The sequence below is a fragment of the Odontesthes bonariensis genome, chromosome 10 (genome assembly GCF_027942865.1).
Source record: "Odontesthes bonariensis isolate fOdoBon6 chromosome 10, fOdoBon6.hap1, whole genome shotgun sequence".
NCBI lineage: Eukaryota > Metazoa > Chordata > Actinopteri > Atheriniformes > Atherinopsidae > Odontesthes > Odontesthes bonariensis.
The window spans coordinates 85,001-100,253 of NC_134515.1; the positions used below are offsets into that span (position 1 = coordinate 85,001).

General features: G+C 44.4%; 1 protein-coding gene across 1 annotated transcript in view; it reads left to right on the top strand.

The window, feature by feature from the left end:
• Positions 1-15,253, top strand: part of cacna1fb (calcium channel, voltage-dependent, L type, alpha 1F subunit) — a 94,212-nt gene that overhangs the window by 41,179 nt on the left and 37,780 nt on the right. The window contains exons 7-17 of the mRNA XM_075475852.1: positions 1,294-1,446; positions 3,158-3,354; positions 3,439-3,542; positions 3,627-3,778; positions 4,778-4,852; positions 5,901-5,982; positions 6,069-6,095; positions 6,183-6,343; positions 6,708-6,933; positions 8,768-8,975; positions 9,049-9,169. Of these exons, the coding sequence (XP_075331967.1) occupies positions 1,294-1,446; positions 3,158-3,354; positions 3,439-3,542; positions 3,627-3,778; positions 4,778-4,852; positions 5,901-5,982; positions 6,069-6,095; positions 6,183-6,343; positions 6,708-6,933; positions 8,768-8,975; positions 9,049-9,169 (1,506 nt within the window). The remainder of the gene's footprint in view (positions 1-1,293; positions 1,447-3,157; positions 3,355-3,438; positions 3,543-3,626; positions 3,779-4,777; positions 4,853-5,900; positions 5,983-6,068; positions 6,096-6,182; positions 6,344-6,707; positions 6,934-8,767; positions 8,976-9,048; positions 9,170-15,253) is intronic.

A 15,253-nucleotide genomic window follows, 5' to 3' on the forward strand; every position in this document is an offset into this window, starting at 1 on the left:
GGGGTTTACTGGGGTTCCCAGTGAGTTTACTGGGGTTTCCTGGAGTTTCCTGGGGTTCCCAGTGAGTTTCCTGGGGTTTCCAGTGAGTTTACTGGGGTTTCCTGGGGTTCCCAGTGAGTTTACTGGGGTTTCCCGGAGTTTCCTGGGGTTTCACTGGAGTTTATTGGAGTTTACTGGGGTTTACTGGGGTTTCCTGGAGTTTTCTGGGGTTTCCTGGAGTTTCCTGGAGTTTCCTAGGGTTTCCTGGAGTTTCCTAGAGTTTCCTGGGGTTTCCTGGGGTTCCCAGTGAGTTTACTGGGGTTTCCCGGAGTTTCACTGGAGTTTATTGGAGTTTACTGGGGTTTACTGGGGTTTCCTGGAGTTTCCTGGGGTTTACTGGGGTTTCCTGGGGTTTACTGGGGTTTACTGGGGTTCCCAGTGAGTTTCCTGGAGTTTTCTGGGGTTTCCTGGAGTTTCCTGGGGTTTACTGGGGTTTACTGGGGTTCCCAGTGAGTTTCCTGGAGTTTTCTGGGGTTTCCTGGAGTTTCCTGGGGTTTACTGGGGTTTACTGGGGTTCCCAGTGAGTTTCCTGGAGTTTTCTGGGGTTTCCTGGAGTTTCCTGGGGTTTACTGGGGTTTCCTGGAGTTTATTGGAGTTTATTGGAGTTTATTGGAGTTTACTGGGGTTTACTGGGGTTTACTGGGGTTTCCTGGAGTTTATTGGAGTTTATTGGAGTTTATTGGAGTTTACTGGGGTTTACTGGGGTTTACTGGGGTTTCCTGGAGTTTATTGGAGTTTATTGGAGTTTATTGGAGTTTATTGGAGTTTACTGGGGTTTACTGGGGTTCACAGTGAGTTTCCTGGAGTTTTCTGGGGTTTCCTGGAGTTTCCTAGAGTTTCCTGGGGTTTCCTGGGGTTCCCAGTGAGTTTACTGGGGTTTCCCGGAGTTTCACTGGAGTTTATTGGAGTTTACTGGGGTTTACTGGGGTTCCCAGTGAGTTTCCTGGAGTTTTCTGGGGTTTCCTGGAGTTTCCTGGGGTTTACTGGGGTTTCCTGGAGTTTTCTGGGGTTTCCCGGAGTTTCCTGGAGTTTATTGGAGTTTATTGGAGTTTATTGGAGTTTACTGGGGTTTACTGGGGTTTCCTAGAGTTTTCTGGGGTTTCCCGGAGTTTCCTGGAGTTTCCTGGAGTTTATTGGAGTTTATTGGAGTTTACTGGGGTTTACTGGGGTTTCCTAGAGTTTCCTGGGGTTTCCTGGAGTTTCCTGGGGTTTAGAGTGATTCTGTGCACATGTTCAGCTCTCTGTGTTTGTCAGGTCTGCAGATCGTGCTGAACTCCATCATGAAGGCGATGGTTCCCCTGCTCCACATCGCTCTGCTTGTTCTCTTTGTCATCATCATCTACGCCATCATTGGTTTGGAGCTCTTCATTGGACGCATGCACAGAACCTGCTACTACATAGGAACAGGTACCAGTGAGACCGACCCGGTGTTGGGCTGCAGGCCCGTGTGGAGGCTCAGTAAACTGTAACCAAGCAAACTCCTGAACAAACCCTAAACTAAGGTGGTCATTCTATCAGATAATGCTTAAAAAATCTGTTCAATTCAGTTTTATTTATATAGCGCCAAATTACAACAAAATGTCATCTCAAAGCACTTAAATAATAAAGTCCAATTCATTGATTCAAGGTAAACACAAGAAACTTGAAACAAGAAACATTTGAAAAAAAAATTGACCAGAATCAGTGAATAATTCCCTATAATATAGATCAGTGAGCAGTGCTGACCAACAGGTCATTGGGGTCATCAGGTGGGAACCTCCTTTCATCAGTCCTCCATCCTCCAGGAGGCTAGACAGTGATCACTGGCGTCCCAGAGTCACCCCCCTGATGCCAGCCATCACTGCTTCTCACACCACAACAACCATCTTTTATTTCACAACCACAAGCCCAGCCTCTCACCAACTGCACACCAGTCACAGCGGGGTGGGGATGCAAACCCTGGTTCGGGTAGGGGGTAATGAAAGTATAGAGGGTGCCAGAGGTGGAGGCAGGACAAGATACACTAGCAGATTCAGCAGACAAACTCACCTAAACAGTCCTACAATCACTAACAATGCCAACAAAAACAAAGGCTGTGTTTGAAACCTCATACTGCATACTTCCATACTACATACTCATCGATCAGACAGTATGCAGAGCGTTTACCCACAATGCATTTCGCTCCTGCCCGAGCCAAAATCAGCCGGCCTGAAGCTGATTTCGCTTGAGCTCTAAACTCTGTAAACTTTAGCAACATTTGAAACATTTTCAGGTGAGAAAGTAGTCGTTTAGATCCCCAACGGGTTGAAAACCTGACAAAATACCGGCTGTTTACCATTTTGTTCCCACGAATTCGGCGCTACTAAAGCTAGCCACAGTGAGCTAACGCACTTCCTGTTATTTTCACAAAATAAAATACCTGTTGCCTTTTATCATAGGGAAAGCCATTACCATACAATTGGTGCTTTTGTTTTGAAAACAGGAAGTGAACCTACCCTCGTTGTAGCTAGCTTGAAACTGCCGTTTTGACAGGAAATGACGATCTGTGACGTCAAGTTAAGTTGCATCTTGGGTAGTTTGAGTATGAGTAGTAACCTCATGATGCATACCCAACATTTAGGAGAATCTAGTATGCATCCGGGAAAAAAGTCAGTATGAGTAGTAAGAGAAGTATGCGGTTTCGAACACAGCCAAAGCCATACAGGCCAACTCACCTAAAATGGCCGCCTAGTTTCAAAAGGCTCACATGGGCCACACCCTACACTTAAACATCCTGAAATTTCTTCTTTGCTTCTTCCAAGAGTCTGTTTTCCCTAAGTGCTCCCCCTGCTGGGCCCCCAGCTGCTATTGCTTCTTCTACTCCAAATCCACTGACTGACTTTACTGCCTCATCTGACACTTCCTTCACTATTTTCCTCACACTCTGTAATAATAATTATTTTAAAAATAATTCAATTCATTCACATAGAGCCAATTCAAAAACCATTTCCTAGCTAAGGAAACCAACAGATTTCACTGAAACTTGTCTTCGGTCCAATCTCCCTTCCTCCCTGTTGAGAAGAAGATTTCTTCTAAATCGGGTGTTAGTTCTTCAGCTTTTTGTCTTCTTTAGGCTCTGACATATTTTCCATATTTCCAGATAATTATGTGAAGGATGAACCGGTGCCGTGTGCGTTCGCTGGACATGGCCGTCAGTGCATTTTGAACGGCTCAGAATGTCGAGGCGGGTGGGATGGTCCCAACGGTGGAATCACCAACTTCGACAACTTCTTCTTCGCCATGTTGACGGTGTTCCAGTGCATCACCATGGAAGGCTGGACCGATGTGCTGTACTGGGTAAGATACGCTATCGCCCTCCGTTTAGCAGCCTTCAGAGATGTGAGGCCTGCCCACCCTTCACTGTCCGGTCTGTGTGTGCAGATGAACGACGCCATTGGATTTGAGCTGCCGTGGGTTTATTTCGTCAGTTTGGTGATCTTTGGCTCATTCTTTGTTCTCAACCTGGTTCTGGGAGTCCTCAGCGGGTTTGTCATCTTTCTTGAAAAATACTCTTTGGTAACGTGATATCAGGATGAAGAATCTGACTGAATGTTTTCTGAATGTTGCAGAGAGTTCAGTAAAGAGAGGGAGAAGGCGAAGGCTCGTGGAGATTTCCAGAAGCTGCGGGAGAAGCAGCAGATGGAGGAGGACCTGTGCGGATACATGGACTGGATCACTCAGGCAGAGGACATGGACGAGCTGGACGAGGATGGAAACTCACGTAAGAGAGTGACACACATGTTGTCCATGTTTGAGGCTCATGTTCTTTGAGAAGATGCCTGTTGTCCATGTTTGAGGCTCATGTTCTTTGAGAAGAGGCTTGTTGTCCATGTTTGAGGCTCATGTTCTTTGAGAAGATGTTTGTTGTCCTTGTTTGAGGCCCATGTTCTTTAAGAAGATGCCTGTTGTCCATATTTGAGGCTCACATTCTTTGAGAAGATGTTTGTTGTGCATGTTTGAGGCTCATGTTCTTTGAGAAGATGTTTGTTGTCCATGTTTGAGGCTCATGTTCTTTGAGAAGATGCTTGTTGTCCACGTTTGAGGCTCATGTTCTTTGAGAAGATTCTTGTTGTCCACGTTTGAGGCTCATGTTCTTTGAGAAGATGCCGGTTGTGCATGTTTGAGGCTCATGTTCTTTGAGAAGATGTTTGTTGTCCATGTTTGAGGCTCACGTTCTTTGAGAAGATGCTTGTTGTCCATGTTTGAGGCTCACGTTCTTTGAGAAGATGCTGGTTGCCCATGTTTGAGGCTCACGTTCTTTGAGAAGATGCTTGTTGTCCATGTTTGAGGCTCACGTTCTTTAAGAAGATGCTTATTGTCCATGTTTGAGGCTCACGTTCTTTGAGAAGATGCTTATTGTCCATGTTTGAGGCTCACGTTCTTTGAGAAGATGCTTGTTGTCCATGTTTGAGGCTCACGTTCTTTGAGAAGATGCTTGTTGCCCATGTTTAAGGTTCACGTTCTTTGAGAAGATGCCTGTTGTCCATGTTTGAGGCTCACGTTCTTTGAGAAGAGGCTTGTTGTCCATGTTTGAGGCTCATGTTCTTTGAGAAGATACTTGTTGTCCATGTTTGAGGCTCATGTTCTTTGATAAGATGCTTGTTGTCCATGTTTGAGGCTCATGTTCTTTGATAAGATGCTTGTTGCCCATGTTTGAGGCTCATGTTCTTTGATAAGATGCTTGTTGTCCATAGCTCAGCAACCTTTCTTTGTGTCTCAGGACCGTCTCTGGGGGATCTCTCCGATAAGAAGAGGGGGAAGTTTGGATGGTTCAGTCACTCCAATGACACTCATGGTGAGACACACCGACACCTGCAGATAAGAACCTAAACCAAACTGTGAAGCTTCCTTTTAACCAAGCTGTGAGGTGGATGAATCTGCACTGACTGTGTTGTGTTTTCACCTCCATTAACCCATCCATCACACTCAGTGTGCAGCAGGTGTGTAATTAAGTTTATTTTCGTCTAAATGAGTCGACTGTAAAATATCTGGGCCTCTGTCTGTCCTCATATTCTTCTGACCCGGTTTCTAATCACATTTACTCACTCAGGCACTTAACTCATTTCAGCTCACTTTATATTCACCAACATAAAGTCATGGTGGAGATAACGCATGTTATTATCTTCAGACCTTAAGGTCTTAAGCATTTGCTCTTTGATGTTGATTCGATCCAACTCGTCCTACAGATTTAATGCTACAGACTTCAAACTTGGCCAAGTTACTCTTAAGACATGGGGGGAAAAATTCATGGAGAAACTTTTCCAATCTCTGAACGGTGTGGGCGTGGTCAGGCGGTGAAAATCGTGTGATGGCGTTTGTGGTTTGAAAGCCTTATTATCATCGCAAAGGTCATGAAACTTGGCACACACGTCCACCCTGACGACCTCGTACTTATGTAAAGGGTATCGTGTGTGGGTGGAGCCTCCTACAATACTTAAAAATGGTCCCCGCATTGGGGTTAGTTTCACGTGGAACGACAAAACTCGCTACACTCCTTCATCATGCCCAGACGCACAAAAAAGTCTCTTGCCGCTATGGTCCCACATCCACAGGAAGGCGGCCATTTTGGATGGAAGGTGCGGTTTGGTGCCCTGACAACCTCGTACGTATGTAAAGAGTATCGTGTGTGAGCGGAGCAAAATAGCTCAGTGGCGCCCCCTAGAAATTTTCAAAAAACCCTCCGCATTGGGGTTATTGAGTTATGCGCGACTACGGCATCCAGCGCGTGCTCCAACGTGTGCACATCTCTTAAGGCTGCTTGCAGCTTTAATTATTATTATATAATCCTAAACTTTATTATATAATCCTAAACATGGAGTCCCTTCTGTGTCTGTGGTTGACAGCGAGTCTTCCTGCCAGTGAGACGGCGTCTGAAAACACCGAGAACATCGATGAGGAGCACACCAACTGCTGCCAGGCCTGCTGGTAACACACACACACACAGCTGTTAGGTTTTGGCTTTTATTTCCGGTTAGGTTTAGGACTGTAAACTGACTTCTCTGTTATTTCAGCGCTGGGATGATGAAGATCGGCTGCTGGTGAGTTAAAGGTTAAAGGTCACCCCAAGACGTTCTGCAGATGAACGTCAGCCGGTCACATGTTACCGACGTGTTTCTCTTTCTTAGTCGGACCTTGCGGCGCTGGAACAGAGTCTGTCGCAGAAACTGTCGCACTGCCGTGAAGTCTGTGACATTCTACTGGGTGGTTCTGCTGCTGGTGTTCCTCAACACCTCGCTGAGCGCCTCTGAGCACTACAACCAGCCGGGGTGGCTGACTGAGATCCAGGGTAACTACACCTCAGACTCTACAGGCCTCAGTTAGCATGTTAAAGGTTAAAGGTCACCCCAAGGTCAGAAACCCAAGAGCTACATCTCAGACTCTGCAGGCCTCATGGCGTCCATCGTCCTCCTCTGCTGGGGGAGATGTGATTCCCTCAGAGAAGCTGCTGCTCTGTGATGTCTCAGCTTTAAACATTCAGAACCATGCTCACCCCACTCAGGGTGTTTTACTTCTCAGCTGTTTCAGAGGACATGATGATGGTTCTGAAGGTTCTGAAGGTTCTGATGCTTCTGTCCGTTCTTTGTTCTCTGGGTTCTCTGGGACATTAAAGATAAGCTTTGCCCCCGCTTTGCTTCCCTCTGTCTCTGCAGACATCGCCAACAAGGTGCTGCTGTCCCTGTTCACGGTGGAGATGCTGCTGAAGATGTACAGCTTGGGTTTGGCCCATTACTTCACTGCGTTCTTTAACCGCTTCGACTGCTTCGTGGTGTGCGGCGGCATCATGGAGACCATCCTGGTGGAGCTGGGCATCATGCCTCCTCTGGGCATCTCCGTGCTGCGCTGCGTGCGCCTGCTGCGCATCTTCAAGGTCACACGGTGAGAGTCATGTGACCCGCGAATAGGGATGGGAAGCGAAAACCGGTTCTTGTAGAGAACCGGTACCCAGTGATTCAATTCTTTGGAATCGGTTGCCAATTTTGCAAACGATTCCAATATCGATCCCAGTGGGCGTGAACGACTCCCAGTGCAGTCAGCAGTCAGCAGTCAGCAGTAAACAGTAAACATGGCGCCCAAGCGGTACAAACGCTCCAAAGTTTGGTTACACTTCACTAAAAAAAGACGACAACACTAGCCTGGCTGACGCGTCCACAATCTCGATGAGATGGTGGTCTGGGAACTAGGTGTGCATTTTCTCGTATTTGAGGCGTGGTTTACGAATGCCTAGAGCCGTTTATTGGGCGCTACGAATGTCTATCAAATGGCGTTTTGCTTTGCGCGCGATTCATAGCCAATCGTATCACTTATACCAGATGACGACAGAAATTCGACGAGGAAGAAGAAAAAAAAAGTAAAATAAAAGTAAACTTGCGCTCTAAGCTACTTAAAGTGATGGTTCGGAGTAGATTCACCCTAGGGTCATTTGAACCGTGACATCCAGCCGTCCACCGTGACATGTCTACAGTAGTAGATCAACCCTCATCTTACATTGAAGCTCCCAGATCCAGGAAGTGACGTCGACGCAGCAGAGAAGCTATTAGGCTTGTGTTGATAATAATAAACTCCTGGACTATGTACAAACTTCCAAATGCATCGTTTTGTGAGTACAGACCATATTTGTACTACTGTAGAAGTTTGGTGTCATGACATGTGATTTTAGTGTGGTAATTTTGGAGATACTGCCAGGTTCCATTAGCCCTTGTACTAAGCTATTCGGGATAACTCAGTAACTCAGCTGATGTTCAGTCAATATCGGAAAAACTTTGGGTGGGCTACTTGGCTGGATGTCACGGTTCAAATGACCCCAGGGTGAATCTACTCCGAAACACTTTCTAAGGCTGCATCGAACGGTAACGTTGTGTCCGCTGTCATGTTGAATTAACACTCTACAAGCTTCGGTGTAGCGCATAGACGTCGTCATCGTCTTGCTGCCCCCCCCCCCGTTCTGTGATCGGTTCCCTAACTCAGGCAAAAATAAGGGCGGTGGTTTCCAGGCTGCCTTTGCAGTGAGAATGAAATCGAGCGCAAAGCAGCATGGGAATTCCCAGGCTACGACAACAGGGCAACTTGTAATACTTTCAAAGTGGATATTTCATCAAAGGGAGGAAATATTACCAACATGCAGAAACATTTGTGCACACAGCATGAAATAATTATTAAAGAATGTTTTCGATTCGCTCCGGACTGACGTTAGTGAATCCCAGCAGCAGCAGCAACGTTAGCATGTTAACTAACTAACTAACTAACTAACTAACTAACTAGCCAACTAACTAACAAACTAACTAACTAGCCAACTAACTAACTAACTAACTAACTAACTAACTAACTAACTAACTAACTAACGAACAAGCTAACTAACCAACCAACTAACTAACTAACAAGCCAACTATCTAACTAACTCACTAACTAACTAACAAGCTAACTAACAAGCCACCTAACTAACTAGACAACTAACTAGCTAACTAACTAACTAACGAACAAGCTAACTAACTAACTAACTAACTAACTAACTAACTAACTAACTAACTAACTAACTAGCCACCTAACTAACTAACTAACTAACTAACTAACTAACGAACAAACGAACAAGCTAACTAACTAACTAACTAACTAACAAGCTAACTAACTCACTAACAAACTAGCTAGCTAACTGACCCTTGACTCTGCCTCAGCTCGTTGTCACCCTGCTGATGATGTCACGCTGTCTCCTCAGCCATTGGACGGCTCTGTCCAACCTGGTGGCGTCGCTGCTGAACTCCATGAAGTCCATCGCCTCGCTGCTGCTGCTGCTCTTCCTCTTCCTCATCATCTTCGCTCTGCTCGGCATGCAGCTGTTCGGAGGGAAGTTCAACTTTGACGAGACGCAGACCAAACGCAGCACCTTCGACGCCTTCCCGCAGGCGCTGCTCACCTGCTTCCAGGTACCACGCCCACCCGGCGGTCAGTGATGTCATGACGTGTGGGGGGCGTGTCCCTGATGCTGCTTGTGTTCAGATCCTGACAGGAGAGGACTGGAACATGGTCATGTACGACGGCATCATGGCGTACGGCGGCCCCGTGTTTCCAGGGATGATCGTCTGCGTTTACTTCGTCATCCTCTTCATCTGTGGTAACTGTATCCATGGCAACGCGCTGATTGGTTTAACACTTTTAACGCCTTCGTAGGATCCATCCATCCATCCATCATCCATCCATCATCCATCATCCATCCATCAATCATCTATCCATCCATCCATCCATATACCATCCATCATTCAATTCAATTCAATTCATTTTTATTTATATAGCGCCAAATACAACAAATGTCATCTCAAGGCACTTAGATAGTAAGTCCAATTCAAGCCAATTGGAATTCAATTAATTAATAATAATCATAATTCATAAAATAATCCAATTCGTTCATATAGAGCCAATTCAAAAACAATTTCCTAGCTAAGAAAACCAACAGATTGCACTGAAAACTTTTTGTTTTTCGGTCCAATCTCCCGGCCTGAGCGTGCCTGAGGCGACTGTGGAGAGAAACGACTCCCTTTGAACAGGAAGAAACCTCTGGCAGAACCAGAACCAGGAAGGGTGGCCATCCGCCTCCACCAGCTGGGGTTTGAGAAGACAGAAAGGGGGGGGGGCCGCGGCGGCACTGTAACACCATTCAAAGGATATCTGTTGGAACAGGGAAACACGAGTTAATGACCACAATAATATCACATATACATAAAGAGAGTAAAGTGAGGAAAGGTGTGACAGATGAGGCCCCCCAGCAGTCTAGGCCTATAGCAGCTTAACTATGGGATGTTTCAGGATTACCTGAGCCGTCCCTATTCAAGGTAAACACAAGAAACTTGTGCTAACGAAAAAATAAATAAATAAATAAAGGACCAGACTCAGTGAGTAATTCCCTATACTCCCTATATAGATCTGCTCCTCACACCACAACAACCATCTTTTTACAGCCACAAGCTACCTCAGCCTCTCACCAACTGCACACCAGTCACAGCGGGAATGGGATTCAAACCCTGGTTCGGGTAGGGGGTAATGAAAGTATAGAAGGTGCCAGAGGTGGAGGCAGAACAAGACACACTAGCAGACACACTATCAGATTCAACAGACCTAACTATAAGCTTTATAAAAAAGGAAAGTTTTAAGCCTGGTCTTAAAAGTGGAAAGGGTGTCTGCTTCCCGGACATTTACTGGCAGCTTATTCCACAAGAGAGGGGCCTGATAACTGAAGGCTCTGCCTCCCATTCTACTTTTAGAAACTCTGGGAACCTCAAGTAAACCTGCAGTTTGGGAACAAAGTGCTCTGTTAGGAAAATATCTTACAATGAGATCTTTAAGATATGATGGAGCTCGGTCATTAAGAGCTTTATATGTAAGGAGAAGAATCTTAAATTCTATTCTGAATTTAACAGGGAGCCAATGAAGAGAAGCTAAAACTGGAGAAATATGATCTCTGCTGTTAGTTCTCATCAGAACTCTGGCTGCAGCATTTTGGATCAGCTGAAGGCTTTTCAGAGAATATGTGGGACAGCCCAATAATAAAGAATTACAGTAGTCCAATCCTGAAGTAACAAATGCATGAATTAGTTTTTCTGCATCACTCTGAGACAAGATGTTCCTGATTTTAACAATATTACGAAGGTGAAAGAAGGCAGTCCTAGAAACCTGTTTTATATGCGAGTCAAATGATAAGTTCTGGTCAAAAATAACTCCAAGGTTCCTCACTGTAGAACTAGAAGCCAAGGAAATACCATCTAGAGTAACTATATAGCTAGACAATTTCTCCCTGAAGCGCTCAGGTCCAAAGATAACGACTTCAGTTTTGTCTGAATTTAGAAGCAGACAGTTCTGAGTCATCCAGGTCTTTATGTCTTTAAGACATGCTTGTAGTCTGACCAACCTATTGGGTTCATCTGGTTTTATAGATAAGTACAGCTGAGTATCATCAGCATAGCAATGGAAATTTATGCCATGCTGTCTAATAATGTTACCTAATGGAAGCATGTATAAAGTGAAAAGAATCGGTCCAAGCACAGAACCCTGGGGAACTCCATGACTTACTCTGGTGTGTGAGGAAGATTCTTCATTTACAAGAACAAACTGAAATCTATCAGATAAATATGACTTAAACCAGCCTAATGCAGTTCCTTTAATCCCAATAACATGTTCAAGTCTGTGTAATAAGATACTGTGATCGACCGTATCAAATGCAGCACTGAGATCCAACAGGACAAGCACAGACACAAGTCCGCTATCAGAGGCTAAGAGGAGATCATTGGTAACTTTCAGCAGTGCAGTTTCTGTGCTATGATGCACTCTGAATCCTGACTGAAACTCTTCAAACAGATTATTTCTGTGTAAGTGATCACAAAGCTGAGCTGCAACTATTTTTTCAAGAACTTTAGACATAAAAGGGAGATTGGATATAGGTCTATAATGAGCCAACACTTCTGAATCAAGAGTAGGTTTTTTAAGTAAAGGTTTAATTACAGCAACCTTAAAAGTCTGAGGTACATATCCTGTCAACAAAGACAGATTGATCAAATCCAATATGGAAGTGTCAATTAGTGGGAAAACCTCCTTGAACAGTCTGGTTGGGATTGGGTCTAAAACACAAGTTGATGGTTTAGAAGAGACTATTGCTGTTGTTAGTTCAGAGAGATCAACTGGGCAGAAGCCGTCTAAATACAAATCAGGTTCTAAAGATACTTCTAAAGCTGCTGTACTTGATGATACATCACTGATAATAGTGGGAAGGACTCCATCAATCTTCTCTCTGATAGAAACAATTTTATTAATAAAGAAGCTCATGAAATCATCACTGCTGAGAGTTAAAGGAATAACTGGCTCAACAGAGCTCGGACTCTTAGTCAGACTGGCTACAGTGCTGAAAAGAAACCTGGGATTATTCTTATTCTCTTCTATCAATGATGAATAATAAGCAGTTCTAGCTTGACGAAGGGCTTTCTTATACATTGTTAAACTATCTTTCCAGACTAACTGAGACTCTTCTAAATTAGAGGAACGCCACTGTCTCTCCAGCTTTCTTGCAGTCTGCTTTAAAGCACGCAGCTGTGAATTATACCAAGGAGCCAACCTCTTCTGACTGATTACCTTCCTTTTCAGAGGGGCAACATTGTCCAGTGCTGTACGCATTGAAACTATAGTGCTGTCAACAAGAGAGTCAAGTGCTGCTGGAGTAAAGTTTAGGTAGTCGTCCTCTGTCATATCTGCACATGGCAGTGAAGAAAAGGATGATGGAATTAATTCTTTAAATCTGGTTACAGCATCCTCTGATAGACACCTTCTATATGTAAATTTCTTCTCAGAAACTGTATAGTCAAGTAATGTAAACTCAAAGGTTATCAGAAAATGGTCAGATAAGACAGGGTTATGAGGGAACACTGTTAACTGTTCACTCTCAATGCCATAAGTCAGAACAAGATCAAGGGTGTGATTAAGGCAGTGAGTCGGTCTGTGAACACTCTGAGAAAATCCAATAGAGTCCAATATAGAATTAAAGTTCATATTCAGGCTGTCATTTTCAACATCTACATGAATATTAAAGTCACCCACTACAATGACTTTATCTGTACTCAGCACTAACTGGGATAAAAACTCTGAGAATTCAGACAGAAACTCAGAATAAGGGCCAGGTGGACGATACACAACAACAAACACAAGAGGTTTCTGGGATTTCCAATTTGCGTGGGAAAAACTGAGAATCAGAGATTCAAAAGAGCTCAAACTAATCTTGGGTCTGGGACTGATGAGTAACCCTGATCTGAAGATAGCTGCCACTCCTCCTCCTCTGCCTGTGGTTCCAGGAACGTGAACATTTAAACAGTCACAGGGAGTAGCTTCATTAATGCTAACATGATGCTAACATGATGCTAACATGATCCTCCTGCTGCAGCCAGGTTTCTGTAAGACAAAATATATCAATATGATGATCACAAATCAACTCATTCACTAACAGAGACTTCGAAAGGAGAGATCTGATATTCAGCAAACCACATTTAATAGTTTGATGTTTTTGTTCAGTTAAAGTTTTTGTTTTAATAATTTCTTTTTGCACAAGAGGATTTGCTCCTTTTGTGTTAATCGATTGGGTGGGTAGCAGCAGGTGGGAAGCTGCAGAGAAGTGTGTAAGACTACAACTCTGCATCCATCCATCCATCCATCCATCCATCCATCCATCCATCCATCATCCATCTATCATCCATCCATAATCCATCATCCATCTATCATCCATCCATCCATCCATCCATCATCCATCCATCATCCATCCATCATCCATCCATCCATCTATCATCCATCCATCCATCCATCCATCCATCATCCATCTATCATCCATCCATAATCCATCATCCATCCATCCATCCATCCATCCATCATCCATCATCCATCTATCATCCATCCATAATCCATCATCCATCTATCATCCATCCATCCATCCATCCATCATCCATCCATCATCCATCCATCATCCATCCATCCATCCATCCATCATCCATCCATCATCCATCCATCCATCCATCCATCATCCATCTATCATCCATCCATAATCCATCATCCATCCATCCATCCATCCATCCATCATCCATCATCCATCTATCATCCATCCATAATCCATCATCCATCTATCATCCATCCATCCATCCATCCATCATCCATCCATCCATCCATCCATCCATCATCCATCTATCATCCATCCATCCATCCATCCATCATCCATCTATCATCCATCCATCCATCCATCATCCATCATCCATCTATCATCCATCCATCCATCCATCCATCCATCATCCATCTATCATCCATCCATCCATCCATCATCCATCTATCATCCATCCATCCATCATCCATCCATCCATCATCCATCATCCATCATCCATCATCCATCTATCATCCATCCATCCATCATCCATCCATCCATCATCCATCATCCATCAATCCATCCATCCATCCATCCATCCATCCATCCATCATCCATCATCCATCCATCCATCATCCATCATCCATCTATCATCCATCCATCCACCATCCATCATCCATCTATCATCCATCCATCCATCCATCATCCATCTATCATCCATCCATCCATCATCCATCATCCATCATCCATCCATCCATCCATCAATACATCCATCCATCCATCCATCCATCATCCATCCATCCATCCATCAATACATCCATCCATCCATCCATCCATCCATCCATCATCCATCTATCATCCATCCATCATCCATCCATCCATCCATCCATCAATACATCCATCCATCCATCCATCCATCATCCATCTATCATCCATCCATCCATCCATCCATCTATCATCCATCCATCCATCCATCCATCCATCATCCATCTATCATCCATCCATCCATCCATTCATCAATCCATCCATCATCCATCCATCCATCCATCAAAACATCCATCATCCATCCATCCATATACCATCCATCCATCCATCCATCATCCATCCATCATCCATCCATCCATCCATCAATACATCCATCCATCCATCCATCCATCATCCATCCATCCATCCATCATCCATCTATCATCCATCCATCATCCATCCATCCATCCATCAATACATCCATCCATCCATCCATCTATCATCCATCCATCCATCCATCAATACATCCATCCATCCATCCATCATCCATCTATCATCCATCCATCCATCCATCATCCATCTATCATCCATCCATCCATCCATCCATCTATCATCCATCCATCCATCCATCCATCATCCATCTATCATCCATCCATCCATCCATCCATCCATCCATCCATCCATCATCCATCTATCATCCATCCATCCATCCATTCATCAATCCATCCATCATCCATCCATCCATCCATCAATACATCCATCATCCATCCATCCATATACCATCCATCCATCCATCCATCCATCATCCATCCATCATCCATCCATCCATCCATCAATACATCCATCCATCCATCCATCCATCATCCATCCATCCATCCATCATCCATCTATCATCCATCCATCATCCATCCATCCATCCATCAATACATCCATCCATCCATCCATCTATCATCCATCCATCCATCCATCCATCCATCCATCCATCAATACATCCATCCATCCATCCATCCATCCATCCATCCATCAATACATCCATCCATCCATCCATCCATCCATCCATCATCCATCTATCATCCATCC